The sequence below is a fragment of the Coloeus monedula genome, assembly GCF_965178545.1.
Source record: "Coloeus monedula genome assembly, chromosome: 2".
In the NCBI taxonomy this organism is placed as follows: domain Eukaryota; kingdom Metazoa; phylum Chordata; class Aves; order Passeriformes; family Corvidae; genus Coloeus; species Coloeus monedula.
The window spans coordinates 74,731,065-74,749,602 of record NC_138782.1 but is presented as its reverse complement, the minus strand read 5'-3'; the positions used below and the strand labels follow the sequence as shown (position 1 = coordinate 74,749,602).

The window sequence follows — 18,538 nt, the reverse complement described above, 5'->3', positions numbered from 1 at the left end:
GAGAACATTGCCGATGTAATAAACTGGTATAATTATTGTGGAGAAGCTTTCTTAGTCAGTTCTCATCAGGAAAAGATTAGAATAAAGATTGAAGACAGATAACCAGTCTTAAACTACTGGATTTGAAATTTCCTGCTTCCCTGTGATCTCTTAGCAGCAAGTTGTTCTAGCTGAGCACTCTAGGAACAGGGATTTGATACATTTTCCTGAAAGCAGGGCGGGAATCGGGTAAAATGATTTTCAAAGAATTTGGCCTTGAAAAACAAAAGTCTGTGAAAAAGTGAGAGGAATTTTATCTTGAATGGAATGCAGGATACAAATTTCTGGTTTCAGATTATTCCAATCTGTGTTTAGCAGATGACAGCACTTAAATCCCAAGAGTCTGTCTTCTCTTATTTCACACAGTCTTAGTGTTTTTAGACTACGTTATTGCTTCTCATTGCTCATAGAAATACATGAAGTACTACTTTCTGCTAATGTTGCAGTCCTCTTTTTTAGTTGCTAAGCTTAATACACTGTAACAGACATGCCTAATAGTTCTTTTCACAAGGTCTGCTCAGATCTCTACCACAACTGATATGAAGAAGGAAAGCACACAGTCAGGTTTGGACCTTTATCATTGTCCCCAGCCTGTCATCCAGGCCTTAGGGCACAGCTCTGTACTCTCCCAGGTACCAAGCATGGGTTCCTTTCTCTGCTGTTCTTAGCTTCACTTGTAGCTGAAAGAAAGGATTTGATTTTAGACCAAGTTTTCCTCCTGCTGGGCTGGACACATTTCCTATTGATGGTCCATAGATGTGTGATACTGGATGTTTTCTATTTCACTTAATGAACTGCATTACAAAGAATTCATCAAAAATTGACTTGGGCAAATGTGCACCTGAGGGAGCAAAGATGACTTAAAAAGTGACGTATTAGTGTCCTATCCCAGGAATTGTGTACTCTGAACCCCCTTCTGAAGTATTGCTACTTCCTGGCTGCTTCATGTGGTCATACTCAGTTAATCCTTTTGTAGCAGTGTTCCTGAGTCTATTAAATTGGAGAGGCATCTGGTTCTGTTATTGCTGTTACCATGAAATGAAAAGGTTTACATTGTTTGATGACTAGGGTGAGAAAGGAGTAGAATAGAGAAATAGTTGAAGTTCTTTGTATGTAGCTAGACTATTTCCCTCCCTTTCACCCTTTCTTCTTTCAGAATGATGACCATTTTGACTAAAATTGATGATGCCTCCTGGATATCACATATCACTTCCTGGAAGTGCATATAGTGGCTGGAAGTAGTAGTTTATAGACCATTTTGTGCTATTTTTTTGATCGTCATATCCATGGACCATAAGTGAAGCAATGCTGCTTCACAGGTTTCTCTGTGAGGCAATGGTGAAGCTCTGCTGGACAGGGCATGGCAAGACAGCAACTTGACACAGAAGGTCTCTCTCCTCTCCTCCCCTTGCCAGGATGTATCTTAGAGGAAGTCTTTGGTAGAAGGAGGTGGACTGAATCTGACTGTCCTGCATAACTACCTGCAGAAAAGTGGAGAAAAGTGAATAACATGGCTTTTCCATGTAAACAGCTGCTGCTGGGAGCCTGTGTAATTAAAAATGAACAATAGTGTGGATCTTTCTCATCATCCATGGGAGACAGTTCTTGTGAATCACTGAACAGGAATTGAATGACACCTGAGGTGTTCCCCCTATCGAATCACTCATGAAAGCCCCTGAGAATCCCAGTGGTGCATCTCTGTGTTTCCTGTTAAAAACTGTGCCCCAGACAAGCCAACCTGCTTCAAAAAGAGGTACTTCAGTGCCTACTTTGCCAGTGAACTCTCTTTCCGCTCCGTAATATTCTTTTTTCATTTATGAGAGTTCCTCTCACCAGAAATGAAGGCGATTAGAAAGGTATCACTGGTAGATCTCCTCTTTTCCAGAGATAAAATACTTCTTATCAGTAGGGAAATATATGTTACTGTTATCTGAAACAAGAGTCTGCTGTCTGGTTCCTTTGATTCAGAGGATCTTCTGTTGTCCTGGTACATTCAAAGGGGCAGGTTCAGTCTGTAAGGCATTGGTTTATTATGGTGCAAAATTAGCTGAATTGGGGTGCTTTTGTAAAAGATAAGTACTTCAAATGGCTCGGGATAAGAATGGGGGGAAGAGCTCTAGGTCTGTGCTGGAGTAGTGGGCATCCTGGACAAGACCAGCCTGCAGAGAAAGCTGCGACAATCCCATGCAAAACCAGCACAGCAGAACCCTGTGTGCCTGACTTATGTTACAGCCAGCTCAGGGCAGGCTTTTTGACCCTATAGATGGCTAGTGATAATTTTGGCCAAATTGTTTTGATTTCCCTTCATGTTCAGTATATCAAGGCGCTTATGATACTGGCAAATCCCACTGTAAAGGGTAAGTGATACAATACATTAAACACAAATCTGTGCCATAACATGGCCTTAAATATAGGTTTAAAGGTAGGCAGTCTGATTAAAACTAAAAGGTCATTATTTTACATTGTAGAATTTCATTTGTAGCTGTAAATCATAATACAATTTGTGGAAGGAAAAAAAGTTGTTAAACTGGCAATATTTATTCCAATAAGGTGAGTAAAACTCAGCACGTAGTTCTGAGTTATGATACTCAGGGAAAGGAGCCAAATCACTCTGCTAAAAATTAGTTTGCCAATAATTTTACAGAATGATGACAGCGTAGCTTCAAAAACAAATCCTTTATAGGGAAATAGGATGGCTGCATGACAGAATCTCTAAGCTATGAATTCTCCACAGCTCATGGACCAGGAACTGCTTTAACAATTAGTCTCCAGGGATATTTTTTCCCAGAAGTTAGACAATGGCTGCTGTCTGTAACTGAAAGGTCATCCAGTATCATAAACTGGACATAAGAACGGAAGAATTCTGAGTTTTAAAAAAGTCAGATTCCTGCTAACTTCTTGACTTGATCTGTTTAGTAGACTAAACTATTCACTGCTGTTGTCTGTGAAGCTAAGGTGGGAATGATGACCACACAAGGATATTGCTGCACATTAGTAAATAAGCTCTGGGGTCTTTTTACATGGCAGAAGGCACACATGCCACATTTGTAACACACATTAGAGAAGAGCTCAAAAGAGGCTTGGGAACTCTGCCTGAATTAAAATTTGACCAATGAGCATAATGACTGAAAAGTAATCTGGCAGATTTTGCCACAGTGCTGCATCTTCTGCCTTGCTCAAGTTTGTGTTTCTGTGACTGCTGAATTCACACAGAAGCTCCCTGTTTTGTATGCTAGTCATTATTTCAAAATAATGCAGAAAAGGGATGTTTTATGTTCCTTCTAATTTAGAAGAGGGTTCGTGTTAGAGACCTGCCTTGGTGCAGCACCTTCTGGCTGTGTTTTATCGCCAACTTGCTGAGCAGAGCATCTCAGGGACTCACTACAGCAGACTGTAAGTAACAAGCACAAAGCAGCAATACTCACTAAACCTTCAGTCTTGGTTACTCATTTAATAAAGATTTGTGCGCTCTTAAGCGTGCTAAAAAAGTTCTTGAGATTTCCAGAGATTTTCAGCAGTGCACCATTTTTGAAGCTAATCATCTTTTCCAGCCATTTTAGAAGCTTTGCCAGTCCGCTGAGTCTGGCTGGCACAGGTCATTGGCTGCCTGAGGATGAAGCTGGTGATCACAGGCAGGCACAGTTCTGCCCTCTGACAGTGAGGGAGTTAGAAATGAGATGAGCTGCTGCTGTTTGTATCTAAGAGTAAGTGTGCAGATGTCTGAGGAAGGTGTTTGCATCTCATGTAAACATTGTTCTTATATTTTTGTTGTAGAAGATGATGTGTCAAATGTACAAATAATGTGTGCCTGGTGCCAGAAAGTTGGAATCAAGCGCTATTCCCTGAGTATGGGAAGTGAAGTGAAATGCTTCTGCAGCGAGAAGTGCTTTGCAGCTTGCCGAAGAGCATATTTCAAGAGAAACAAGGTAAGAGAAATAAGGAAAGATGTAACCTACATAGACATGGCTTTAATCAGGCCCAGCCTGAGTCTCATTTAGCATCTAATAGAAACTCTTTTCTTTTGTTTTCTCTGTTTCACCTAGTCCCTCCACTTTCCATCTGTATTGTCTGTTGGACTGTCAGCCCTTTACTAACCTTCTTTCTTCCAGTTTCTCTCAGCTTGATGCTTGGGTTTTGTGAGAGTCAGGGAATTTAAATACTAATAAGCATTAATGTAAGACTCCAAATTTGGCCTTAGAGTCTCAGGAACTTCCTACATATACACAACTAAGAGGAAGTATCAAAGAAATAGAGAAAGGCTGTGTAGGGCGGTGCCACCAAGTCCCATGGCATTGGGATCATGGCCAGTGGGTAAATGCTTTTAGGGCCTAACTCTCAGTCCCATCACAATAGTGGATATCTTTTCACTGCTGCTAGTGAGCTCTAGTTTCATTCTTTACAAGTGTATCATTTTTAATAAATTATCATTGCTACAAAATTCAGACACTATACAGTTTTTGGGTTGGGGCAAGCAATGTTAGAACATCTAGAGTAATGTGAAAACCCCTCCTACTCAATTTAAATTTAAGTCCATCTAAAATTAGAAAGCAATCCTAATATTGAATGTCTACAAAAATTGCTGTAATCACTGAAGCACAGTGCCTGAAAATGCCCTCTAGGTTACTTCAGCAGCTGTTCTCTGCAGCAGAATTTGTAACATGTCATTTAAAGAAAAATAGACAAGAAACACTTCAAATTTTTAGTTGTTAAAAAAGTAGCTGTGTCCTTTTGTGCTTAATAGTGTGAGTCTTTGGGTAGATTTATTGTCTTAGAAATGTTTACCGTTCTTGAAACCCTTTTCATTTTGGTTTCCTAAATGATGCCATTTACCCTCATGCTTCAGAACATTCCAAGCCTGTCAAGTTCAAACTGACTTCAGGTCTCTAAATCTGGTCTTTTACATCTGTCGTAATAACAAATAAGTACATATGGATTCTAGACTCAAGATGTAATGTTACAGCAAATTAACCTCCTTTATAAATTTGGGTCACATCATCCTGCCAAAAAGAAAAAAAAAAAAAAAAGCCTGAAGAATTAGGTTGCAAAAATCAGTAGAGTGGAATATTAGTGGCAGTCTTGGAGAATCAAGCTCATAGTGTCTACTGGAGCAGATAAGCAAGTAGAAGTCACATGAGTCTTCTGTGAAGAGTGTTGTTTACATTCTTATTATCTAGAAAAAGTGTAGAGGAGGGAAATACATGCTCCTTAGATGCTCCTCATTTGAAAATAAATTTGCATGGATGAATGTGCATGTGTACATGTGCACATTTATGCACCTGCAGTTCAGTGTGCCTTACAGAGTGGATGGCACAGTCCAGACTCTCTGGGCTGACAGGATACAGATCTCTGTCAGCTGATGCTCCTGTGACTTCCAGTCACAAATTTACGTGGATAAGATACTTCATAGTAATGGAGGCATTGTCAGTGATCCTGGTTAGGTGGTCCTGTGTGTCCAGAACTGATGAGTACATGATAATTTGGGAAACCTTGGAGAGGCAGATGAAAGAACTTGCTGTATTCTTTTTCACCTACAGCTTAGATCCTGAAACAGGAGGTTTACATCCCCAGTATATGAAAATAAATGCATGTTAACATAACGCATAGGCATACTTCAACCTTCTAGTAACCCATTAGTAGCAGGATTCAGTAACAGTTTATGACCATGAATTCAATCAGTGAGGCAGTATAGCAAAAGGTTCCCTTTCACCTGACTTACTATTTATTACCCTTGTGCTTTATTGGAGGCTTTTTTGTCCTTGTATTATGACAAAGGATGAATTAGAGCTTCACATTTTTCTTGGTTTCCTTTCCTACATCTCTGTTAATTTCTTCTGGAAGATGTTGAATATTTCCATCCAGAAAGATCTCTGTAATCATTAATTTGTATGTGTGTGTGTAAATATATATACATACATACACACACATACACACAACAATAGATGTTCCTAATATTTTCATATACCAGCATATCCCAGTGAAATGTCCTATTATTCACTAAAGAGGTTTCAAACTAACAAAATGTCATATGGGAGGACTTGGCAAAACATGGTGAGAAAACATTATCGATAACATGTTGATTGGCTCTGCTTCAAAGTTAAGCCAGTGAGTTACATTTTCTTTCTCTTTGGACCTGTGGAGCCTGGAATTTCACAGGATCTGACAGAGCAGGGCAAATCAGTAGCTGCATGTGTGTTTATGGCATTAGATGATCAGAGGATAGAATATTTAGGAAGTGCTGCTGTTAAATTAAAACAGGCACAGTAGAACTCAGCAGACCCTCATGCTTCTTGTTTTGCACTTCACCTGTTAGTAACAGAGTGGGATCTTGAGGAATAAGATCAAAAGAACCAGGCTGCAATAGTTTCAGATTTAACTGCTGACCTTTGCTCTGTTACGGCTATTCCAGCAGCGTACCTGTCTTTTCCATGAGTCTAATGCTTATTTATGTGTTTTAAGGAGTTATGCCACTCTACACTTTCTCATTTTTCAAACAGAAGAGCAGAACAGTCACGTTTCACCTGCCTTATGCATGTTTTAAACAGTGGATCTCTGCCACAATATAGTGTTGTATTACATTAAATATGTACAGCTGCTGCGTTTCTGGGAGCTGATAGGACTTTGTGGTCACTTTATTTAAAGCTTGAATTTCCTAATGGATCACGTTAAGCAGTCTTCCCTCCCTCCCCTAGATAAGAAGTGCTGTAATAAGTGCTTGCCTCAAATGATAGGACTGTTCAAGTAGCAAAGAATTAGTCATCACTAATGCCTCAAAACAGCACTACGTAGTGCTGTGAATTATCCATCCCTGAATGACAGTTGCTGAGTTCAGAATGAGAACTTTTGTAATCATCCTAATAAAAAAATCTTTTCCCATGCACAGGGCAAATGCACACTGCAGTGCTGCATGCCACAGATTCTCAGCTGGGAGAAGGCTTGACATGAGCCTACAATGAAGTGCCCTGAAAGTGCTCCAGAAAGCTCCAGGTCATCTGGGCACTGGCTGCTCCTGACTTCTAACTCCTTCCCAGCCCTCTCCTGCGCTAGGTTTGGCAAAAGTAGCAACACACTGGAATAAGCTAGTACCTTCCTGGCCTTGGGAGCTTTTGAACCCAAGCAGTGAAGTCAGAGGTGCCCGTCAGGCTTTCCTGCCTTTTGTCCTGCTGGAGTCGTGTCTGTTTGTGTTCCAGAAGATGTGCTCCTGTATCCTCTGCATCCATACATAGCCAGGGTTGTCAGGGAGCTTCGTGCCTGGAATGGGAAGTTTGTAAGGAAAAAGACTGGTGCAACTTTAAGTTGCTTTTCTCATAAGAAATGCAAATTTTGCTCCAGGTATTTTGAAGTCATGACCATATAAAATTATATCAGCCAGCAGCCATGCCTTGCAACAATAGAAATATATATGTTTTGAAATTATGTATGTTTTGAAATTATAAAGGCTCTCCCAAAAGAGTAAGTTTATCTAAATTATCAGAGATAAATGAACAAAAAGTTGAGGCTTTTGCCCCATTAAGCAAAACCCAAAGTATTTAGACAAGATCCAATTTAGAAAGAAACCTAAAAATACCAGCACTGCCACCCCCAAACAAAAATAATCCGAATCTGCATTCCTGTTCCTGTTTTGTCAGTTTGCTGAGTCAAATACACATAACAAATCCTGTATAACAACAACATGTTGTGTATAATAATATTGATTAAAAGGAACCATTGCAGGAAAAGTGAGCATTTGGTACTAACGTTTGTAACTGAAGAGATAAGATTTGGATGCTGCCTTCTCAGATTTAATTTCATAGGCCAACTAATACAAAGTTAAGTACCAAAGAGTCGTGTGAGGGCAAAAAGCACTAGACCACCAAGTTTCAGGATATGAAATTTAAAGGGAATGGCTGGACTCATACTTGGATCCAGTGAGTCTGAAGCCTGAAATGATTAATTTTGAAATTAAGTTGTTTGACTCAATGGGTCAGAAAACAAATTTATTATGACCAAATAGGCAAACGCAGAGTTAGGACTGACTTCACAGAGGTTATAAACTCTGTTCACAGATATATTAAAGAATAATTTACTTGATTTGACTAAGGTTTTGGAGACATAGTGACTGCAAGGTTCTCAGGCAGTATTTTATACTCGACCTTGTCCCTGTTTTGCACTGCCTCCCAATTAGGAAGAAAGATAGATGTTTTTGTTTACAGTGCAGTCCAATTTCATTCATACTAATAAACAAAAAGGCATAAATCAAAAAGTAAAAGTCAACCACTCTTTAGCACCATGAAGATGTAAACAAGGATGACTCTTTTCTCCCTTTATAGTGATGGGCAACACTGTGTGTTGGTAGTGCAGACAGGGAGTGTGGTTTAGGGTCCTTTATCTCATCTGTGTGGCAAAAATGAATGTGAACTATCAAATGGAGCTGTAAGAAGTCATACACATTTATTTAGTCCTGAGTTCTATTGCATTAGATGACTCCTCACATTTTTAAGCTATATTTGAAGATGATAAAGAGCATGCAACATCCTGAAGCTTTAGCGCTCCTGCCTGCATAATTTTTTTGGTTAATTAATATCGATCACTAAGTGATAATATGAACATTTATATACAAACACGTACTATAAACTAGTAGTAAACAGCAGCTATCATTCCCCAGAATTATTACTGAGGATTGTCAGAGAAAGTTTTCTTGATTTCAAGCCTAATTGTGCGGCCTAACAGCACATGAGAGATATTTAACAATCTCACTGTTAAGTCAATGAGTAATGGCAAAAAAAGCACTACTTTCATCTCTTTCTTATGCATCTACAAAATTTAATTAGTAAAATGATCACTACTCATTGAAATTCAGGAAATTGCTTAAAGCAACTTGATGCAAATAATGCTCTGACCCCCCCCCCCCCCAAAAAAAAAAAGCTTAGCTATTCCTTTAGATTCCCTTTCCATAGTACATTCTGAAACACATGGGGCTCTGAATAGAAAATCTATTTCTCCTAGATTTAACTTGCATTAATCAGGTGTTCAGAAAGGTCAGTGCAGAGCAGGTGTCCCACCTTTTTTGCACGCAGTTGCATCCATATTTGGTTCTGTGGAGCTGTAGTGAAAAGCAGGTTTTAATAAATGGTTCACGAAGTTGCTTCTGCCGCTGTGGGTTTGCGTAGAACGTGCGTGCGTGTATTTGTGTGTGCACATCTGCCTGTGTGCGTGCATGTATTTGCCACAGCAGCCAATTAAAAAGGTTTCTTGCAAATGCTTGAAGGTAGAGGGGGAAAAGACAACATATCTCCATAGCTGTGATTGCTTTGTTGAGATATAAATGAGCGCTGATGAGTGAATGCAGATGAGACGCTGAGTCTGCAGAGGAAACAGCTCAAGCTTGGGGCACAATTGCAAACTTCTTTGAGGAACTGGCTGGAGAAGGAGGGATAAGGAAAATAACCTCATTCAGGAGATGCTTTTAAAGTTTGTGGAGGGTTGAAGGCCACAGATAGTGACCAAGAATCTGGAACAGAGACTGAAATATTAAGAAAGTCCTGAGCTGTGAAGGAAATGTGTGGCATTGGTTAGAAAGAAGATTGGCATCATTGTCTTGCTGTCATTAGCTGGCCTTGTTACTTACAGGATGCTAAACCCAGAGATCTCATCGAACTGCTTCCCCAAACCAGAGCTAGGATCTTTCATGATTAGAAGAGGCAAATGAAATTCCAAATTAACCTACTGAGGCCATCAGTCAGAATATCTTGCTGCTCACCCTCGGCAAAGCAAAATGTATTGCCATTGCTAACAATGAAATGGACAACAGCACCTGACTGATGCCACCAGTGACTTAATGAAGGGATCTGGCAAACCCAGTGTGCTTGTCAGTTTGCAAACTCAATGGACATTTTAATGTCCATCTGCTGCCATTTAATACCATAAATTTGAATCAAATTCCCATTGTCTGAATTACTAGCAGGTATCCAATCCAATTAAAAGGCGTGTTCACTTTTAATTTTAACCACCGTGTCACATTACATCAGTCGTGTTGCATTCTGGCTGCTTGGGTTATATCAAGATGAATATGCTAATTACAGCTGCCTCTTGAGGGGCAGGCATTTGATTCAAACAAAGCGACCGGTTTATGCGAGGTGTCCTCACATCAGTTCTGGACGGCTTCAACGGTTGTGCATTTTCTTTTTCCCAGAAGCAGGTTTTGTTTGCATACAGATGGTACAACAAAAAACCACTAATGGTGTTAGGACTTGACTGGAAATGCTTTTAAGTCTTTTGCACACTGGGTGAATGCAGTTTAGAGCAATGATTTGGATTTAAATAGATGTTCTGACACCTTGGTATTGGAGAAGTGAAAAAAGTTGCTACCTGCAGAGTGACTGAGGGAGAAACATGGCCAGTGGCCATTTTACTGGAGGTTACTAAGAAGCTTTACTGAGGTCTTAAATCACTTAGGATGAATTTTTGAAGGGGAGAGGACACTAGAGGATAAACAAACATTTTGCCCCTTTAAAAAGTTTGGCAAGATAGACTTCATGGTCTGCATCCAGGACATTTTTACATCACCAAGGGGTTTTTGATTAAAGAATTTAAATGAATAACAATGATGCATTCAGAAAATGAGCAGATATAATACACACTGGTGCTTATTTTACCTCTGAACCCCTTTGGCTCCAACCTATGTGAGCTAGCCAATTGCTCAAAAAAATATTGCTTTCCTCTGTTTCATGTCTCAGCTCAGGTTGCCTTAGATTAACCTCGGCTTTGTATGAAATTAGGCACCTTCCAGCTTTGTTTTCACATGCTCAACAGAGAATGAGCATCAAGAACAATCTTTATTCTGACAAAAGCTTAGGGTAGATCTTTCAAAGTGAATCTAATTTGCACAGACTGTATTTGGTGCCACTCTTCCCTTTCCTAATGAACACATCAATCATTAATACTAATATGAGCTGGGCAAATAAAGAAATGCATATTAAATGTTTGTTCAAAAATATCATGACATTTGAATAAATTATTGCCTTAATGCATCTGTTCATTTATCAGTCAGCTCATTAACTTAGGGAAATATTGAAAAGGAGGTTGAATATTTTTTTCACTCTATATATTTTTATTTGAAAACCAAAATTAAGCAAATATGGTTTTCAAAAATGTGTTTGGGTTAGGAACAATGTTGTGAGCAATACCATTTGTACACACTTCTAAAAGCGTGTGTGGAATACAGAAATTGGAATTAACAGTGTAGGTTAATGGGGCAAAATTCTGCCCAGGCAGGATAACAGAGTGGGCAGCAGTAGAAAACCTGAGGGGCCCAGCTGAAGGTGGAAGGTAATTTCTAGTCCTGAAGTGTCTCAGGAGCTGACATTGCTGTCACATTTTGCAAGTGGTGAAGTAATTTGTGCCGGTGAGGCAGCAGTTCAGTGGTGTTGCGACATTTCTTGTCAGCTGACAGTCTGTGTTTAATCACTCTATTACTCTCCCATTGTGGCGACTTTCCTCTCCAGCAGCCATAGAAATCTTACAATAAATTCAAGGATGAAACTGAGTCAGACCAAGGGAGTAAATCACATTGTCTATCTTTTTGGCCCCTTCTAGCCAGGAAAGTTTCGTCCCTTTTAGGTTTGTTTGGAAACGTCTGCTGGTTTATGGGAAGACTGAAGAAACCCTTACACCCATTAACCTTGAGTCTGGCCTTGTGAGTTTAAATGAGGCTAGGAGAGGCCAAATGGATATAACTCATAATCTGCCGGATGAACAGGAAAATGTACTACTGGGGATTGTTAGTTGAAGTCAGTTTCTTGCCATAAATCAAGCTGTGCTCACTGTGCAAGTGTTAAACTTGATGGAAGAATGAGGTGGGTTTTATAGAGCAAAAGTCTGAAAATGTAAAATGTCTTTCCTGTAGAAAATCGTTTCTCCAATAATATTTGATCACTTGGCGACCAGATAAATTCAGTGACCAGCTGTGTTCTGTCAAAAACCCAAGCATTTACAACTCACCCATTTGAATTTAAATTGAAAGTAAGCATGTATTGTGAGTTGTCAGACTTGATGCAATTTTGTATCTAAAATAAATGTACTCATCTGTTTCATAATATTTAGAAACAGTCATAGAGTATTTGATGGGTTTGGGGGTGGGGAGCGTGTGTGTGCATATGTGCGTCTTCAGTTGTGTTTGGTCTATTTACTCTCCAGCCTAAGAAGCAGGAGGCCAGAGCCTGCCTCTGTCACACAGAGGGGCTGGTGCAGATGCTCAGGCAGGAACCAGTCCTTTGTCTGGCACGCATGGGACGAGGGGGAGATGTGGCTGTGTTGTTTTCCATTTGCTTCAGAAGCAGAGCATCTCTCTGGCCCTTCTCTGGGCCTTGTGAGGGAAAGGGTCTTTAGTGGGGCATGGTAGCATGGTGCAACCTTCCAACCGTAGAGGACTCGGCAACTCCATTAGACTGGCCGAATCCAGAAATTTTCCTCTTACCACATAGATGGATATAGCACTGCAGTGTCCTGTGTATGCCTGTGGCCCTTCTTTCCCTTGAAATTCGGAGTCTCAAATTAAAAGGGAAACCTGTTGAGTTAGAAATCAAACAGCAACTCAGTCTCAATAGCTCTTATTTTTAATTTAGCCCCCAGGCTTTCACTGTTGTGGTGCACGATGCTACTAAAAAGTAGGTGGAAGAGAGCTCCTCGAACTAAATTACAAGTCTTAGAAGATTAATCTAGAGAATAAAACAGTGCACCAACATTTAAATATTTATGGGGAGAGAGGTTGGAATCATTTCATTGTGTAGTATTAATAATCGACTTTGGCTACTGTTGAACGGTTCAGTCTCATGCCTCTGTTTGCAGAAGCAATTTATTGATATCAATGCCTTGATAAGGCAACTTCCCATGAGTTTTGACTAATACACAAGCACTAAAGAACAAGTAGCTGTACTCCTGACTTCAGTGTGCGAAGATGGTAACTTCATCCTAAAGAAGGACCAGGAGCTCTGAAAGAGGATGTTCTAAAATACCGAGGAAAAGGGTTAAGCAAGAGAAAGTTTAAAAAGGGGGAAAAAAAGAAGCATTGAATCACTCTGGAGGCTATTTAAGAACACCATATTAGATGCACAGATGGTATGTATACCTCTGAGCAAGGAAAAAGTAGAAAGGGGAGAGTAAATCTGGCATAGTTAAGTGAAGAAGTGCATAAGCTTAAAGGGACACTGTCAACTTAAAAATCACACTTTTACTGGAAAATTTGTTACCTACTACTGTTACAAACAACACCTATGATTACTGTAACTGAATGATGAGACAAAAAAACTCCCTCTACTTTTTGGTGTACTTCCTTTGGGCCTGATCCAGATTCCATTTGCATCAGTGGGTGACATCCCACTGCTTGTAATTAGCTTTAGATCAGGCCCTGTGCATATTTGCCCTGTACATTGTGTACATGCAATTCAATTATTTTGCATCTGCTCTGTTTTCCTATTGTTTCTGTGGTTTTTCACACAGCAAGAGAGGAAAAAACAACTTTTTTCCAAATTTTAAGTGTGGTTGTTAAATGATGGAAATGCCAACAGGGTCCTAGGCATACATGGATCTAGGCAGAAATACCAAATGTTTTGCCTTTTTAAGACAGAACATTTCCTTCAAAAAATTTGAAGACACAATCAATCAGTTATAAGTAAAGGTTCCTGAGATGAAGTGCAGAAATTGTCTGAAAGATGCAGGTACCAGGCACTGTAGGAAGTATAGAAAAAGTGGCTCTGTAGAAAACAAGAAGCCACCTGTAGTGGTGGTAAGTGGTAAGTCCCCTGTGCCTGTAGGCCATCCAGCCATGGCTCTGACCTCTTCTGAAAAAGTGGAAAAGCGGAGAAACCAAATTAAATTTCCTGTGTCCGTCTTCACCGCAGAAGATGGTGAGGAAATTCCTGTCCCAAGGACACTATCTGCAGGAAATCAGAGTGTGGCCTTATAACAGAAATTGAAGTCTCTTAGGACGAAGTTATGGAGCAACTTCAGCTACTCCAGAGCAGTAAATCACCAGGAGCAGATGGTACTCAGCTGAGTGTTCCTAAGGAAATAAAAGTGTGAAGCAGCAGAGATATTGACAAGGATCTGCAATATATCATTAAAACCAGCAACTGTTCCTGAGAATTTGGAAGTCTTTTGTGTGGTGCTTAAAAAAAAAAAAAAAAGAAAAGAAAAAGAAAGAAAAGGCAACATAAGAAGGTTGCTTTCTTCTTCAGCATAGGAAGTGAGAGTTCCTAAATAATTTTTATTTAACTTGCTTAACAGCAGAGTAAGGTAACTTCAGTTAGGCATGACCTGGCAGGTAGTAACACTGTAAAGAACAGCTGGGATATAATTTTTATACTTAACAGCTTTTAGACAGAGATATTTAGGTAGTTACTTGGACTCAAGATCATGTTTGCTGGATAAGATTAGTTGGTTTTGATGTGTTGTTTGATATCTATGGATAGTTTGATGCCCTCCACAGAAGCAGTGAATGCATTTTGGCATGGCAGCATTCCTCAGTCCACGTTTTCATAGGAATCTGGACATTTAAATAAGAAAATGATTGCATTGCAAAGGACCCAAGTTTACTGCCCACAGAAGAATTACTTTATAATGTTGAGGAATGTTTTTATATGTTCTATACAAATTTTTAATTCAATTTGCTTGAGAAAAACTAATTGTTTTTTAGAAAAAAGTTGAGTTTTCCAACAAGCAGATATTCGATGCACAAACTCACTCAACCACATCCCCATTTTCTGCAGTTACACCAAATGGGCAAGGAATAACAGAGGAGTACAGAGGTTTTGCCAAGCAAACACGGCTAGTATGTACACACGCACAGAAATCAGCTGAGGAAGGCAAATTAGAAGTTCTAATGGATTTGAAATTTAGTAAAGCACTTGAAATGTCATCTCATGAAATCTTACCCTCAGATTAATTCAAATTACTTTGGATATGAACACTGTCAAGTGGCCTGAAAACAGGCTCAAGGAATAAAGTAAAGGGTGGTGATAAAGAGCAGCATATCAGGTTGTGGATAGAGATGTGCCAGAGGGACTTTAGTGAGGTTGGTCTTGTTTCATGTTTCATTAATGATCTCCAGGAGAGAACAGAGAACAAGTTCACTAACTCTGCAGCTGATACTGAGCTAGGAGGAGTTGCAGATACCTGACAGGACACAAAATAATTCTCTGGAGGAATTAGAAATAATGAAAAAACCCAACTTCTACTTTTACAAAAGTGAGTTAGTATGTCTAAGGGGGACAAAAAAACAGCCAAAAGAAAATATCTTAGGGGAATGAGTGAAGGTAGGCAACAGCCTAAAGCTGAGGATAGGGGAGGGGCAATAAGTTGGATGATGCAGATGTAAGGGGAGTTAAATGGACAAGGGTCTGGGGTGGTGGAGTGTTGAGTATAGTTGGAGGGTTGCTGTGATATGGATAGAGCAAGGAGTGGCAAGATTTGGGGAGAGTTTGGATATGCAGAGGTCAGTGATCAGAAGAATCAAAGATGATTTAGGGAATACGAAAATGTTAAGCCTGTGGAGAAGGAGGAGAGGGCTGAACCAGAGGTTCATCTTTTGCAATTTTGATGTATAATACTTTGAGGTGTTAACACTTGTAACTGGGGCCTGAAATGAGCTGCTTTGCTTGGGACTGACCAAGCTGGGACAAGCAAACATGAGTAAACACTGAAGCTGGCACTGGCAGAGGGAATGCTTACACCCTCCTCTGTGTATTTTCTGTCTCCTGCAGAAATGAAAGGATAGCATATTCAGATTCAGCAGGAGTTATTACTTCCCAAAATTACACTGTTCGTTTTTAGACTGAACTGTTACAAACAGTTAAAGACCTGAGCCACAAGCCACTGAAATAAACAAGAGTGCTCTGTTTGGAGTAGCAGTTGAACTGGTGCTGAAATTAAATGGTGTAGTTGCAGAGGTTTGATAAAACTGATTATTATTAGCAAAATATATAGCTAAACCAAGTGAAAGAGCAATAAAAGCCAAATCTCATTCATGAGAGATGTTGCCCACTGTGTCAGCCCCAGATGCATCCTATAACTCTGTAGATTATGGGAAATTTCCATTCCTTCCTTCAGGTATTGGCTATTGTCAGCTGCAATTTGCCAGATGAGATGAACAAATGGGCCAATCACTACGGCGAGACCCGTCTTCCTAATCAGTGGTTGCACTGCTGGCATAGCAAGCATGAAGGGCTCTGTGACACAGTCCCAATCCAAACTGACATGTCCCATTTGGTTGGGCAAATACATAGCTGGTGTAAGCAGGCGTAGCTTTATTAAAATAAATGGGGCTACTTGAATCAGCAGGGATTTTGGCCCAATGTAGGAGTATACCTCCATTTAGTTCTTACTGGGTCTGGAGGAGCAATAGGTTTGGTATAGCTTTACTGGGGAGTTTTTTGTTAATGTCACTCAAATGAAAATGTTTTGTCTCACTTTCAGTTATTCTCAAGTCTCTCTTACAAATTTTCAGCCTTCATAATGCAGTTATCAGTGTCACCACACTGCTCTTTTGGAATATTTTGAAAATGTCAATATTTTCTAGTATTTGCTGTTGGCGAAAATATGGAAAGTGTAAAAGACTTCTTATAAAAAGACTGAAGCAGTATGTGAGGTTGTGTTCAATCTCACACAATAAGGGCTGTTTTTAAAGAAGGGTCATGTAGAGCTCTAATTCATTGTATCTGGACATTTCAGCATGAAATGTAATTTGTAGCAGCTTCATTATGCCTAACTTTTCCAAAGAACACAACTAGAGATATTACATCATATCACCTAGTTTGTCAGTTGTTTCCTAAAATTGATTTCCTAAAGACGGCTTACAACAAATGTGGTTATTTTGAGCTTTTTATTTCTTCAGCCTTGAACTTAGGCATGAATAACTTAATATAAGTTGCAGAAAGGAGTATGCAATAACATACTGACCACCAGTTTCAAAACAAAGGAAGTAGTTTGGTCTTGAGTGTCAGGGGCAATATTTCCATTTATGTCAGGGGGATGAGAACTGAATCACAGACTTCAAGCCCGTGGTGGGACTATAGCAGGAAAAATGAGGAATTAGATATTTGTGCTCTACAACTATAACCTTTTGCTGATAGAGCTGTATAAGGTATGTTAATTTTAATCTAATTTATACTAAATGAAATAAAGCCCAGGTCTGCCACAGTTAGGCTGGATAGCTCTTTATCCTCCAGTAGCCCAGGGCAGGGAGGTAATGGACATTTTTCCTCCTTCACCATTCTACCTTATCCTTTCCCTTGCTTTATTAAATGAAACCTTTCTAGCCTTCACAATACAGCTACCAAACTTTTAACCTCTCTGTGGCTGTCTTCCTACATTTCTTATTCTCTTTCTGCGTTTTCACTGGTGAGGTTAGGATAAGGTATGGCATTTTCTGTTCCCTGTTGTGTTCTGTATTTGCAGCATGTCTTGTATTGTCTTAAGGATATTTTCTTAGGTTGCTTTTTTTTCAGTGAAAGGTACTGAGGAGAGGAGATTCTCAGTTGTTTTTTCTCTGTGCCCTTAATGGGGTTTAACTTACCACCCCATTAAACAGTCATTTCTTATGTGCAATTGTGATTGCTGGAATGTAGGTTGCTATTATTAATCATCTTTCCATTCTTGCCATTACATTAATCATGTGAGGAGACATGGGTGTAAGTTTGGATCCAACAGGATGACAACTTCTTGTTTGTGGTGATCCGAAATTCAATCCATGAAGCAAAGAATGACTTTTACAAGTCATTTTCATGTTTGCCAATTTTGAAGGCAGCTCTGTGCCATTTTGCAGTACTCCATGCTAATTATGACCCGTGTGGATTTAGGGATTTCATGAATAATACAAGAGATGCAGGAGCAGTTGGAAAAAAAAAAACCCACCCAGTTTCACACGTTGTTTGTGTCAGGGCTTGGTAATGGATTTACCCTCGAACGCAGTCAGCACTAAGAAGACGTTCTGGTTTGCAGGGCCTCACACTGTGCACGCAGGAGTCATTTCACTTTTGCACGCACGGCGCTCTGGCTGTTCTCCCTTTGTTTCCAAGTCGCGCGTGCTCTGCCGCATACATGTGCCCTCACATATTCCTACAGGAAATCTACTTTCACGCCCAGGAGGGAGAAAGTCTAGCACGTTTTCTGCAAATAAGCGTGTTCCTTCGGGAAGCAGACAAGCAAAGAGGACAGTACAGCTGTAGACATTCGGCACGGAGATAATCAGTGCCCCAGCAGGAGCACCTTCCCCACACAGCTGTACAATTCCCTTTGCTCTCTAGAAGGCACTGCACCCTACGTGCAGTTTCCAAGCTACATTTAACACAATTGCCCATCAGCACTTAGGAAGCAGTTACCACAGAAACCCAGCAGAGACCAATTAGTCACATGATTAAATTAATTAAAATAACCCAGGGTATCTGCCATCTTGCTTCTTCCTGCTATGCATAGCACATGACCCAGGCAGAGATGTAATTGGGTAGCATTATTGTGCCTTTTAATCCTA

The 18,538-nt window shown here is 39.9% G+C and overlaps 1 protein-coding gene across 3 annotated transcripts in view; it reads left to right on the top strand.

Annotated features, from left to right (window-relative positions):
• The window catches only part of SOBP (sine oculis binding protein homolog), a 112,138-nt gene that overhangs the window by 20,054 nt on the left and 73,546 nt on the right, over nt 1-18,538 (top strand). For all 3 annotated transcript variants that reach the window (XM_082302537.1, XM_082302538.1, XM_082302536.1), the window contains exon 4: nt 3,814-3,965. In XM_082302537.1, coding sequence (XP_082158663.1) covers nt 3,814-3,965 — 152 coding nt within the window. The remainder of the gene's footprint in view (nt 1-3,813; nt 3,966-18,538) is intronic.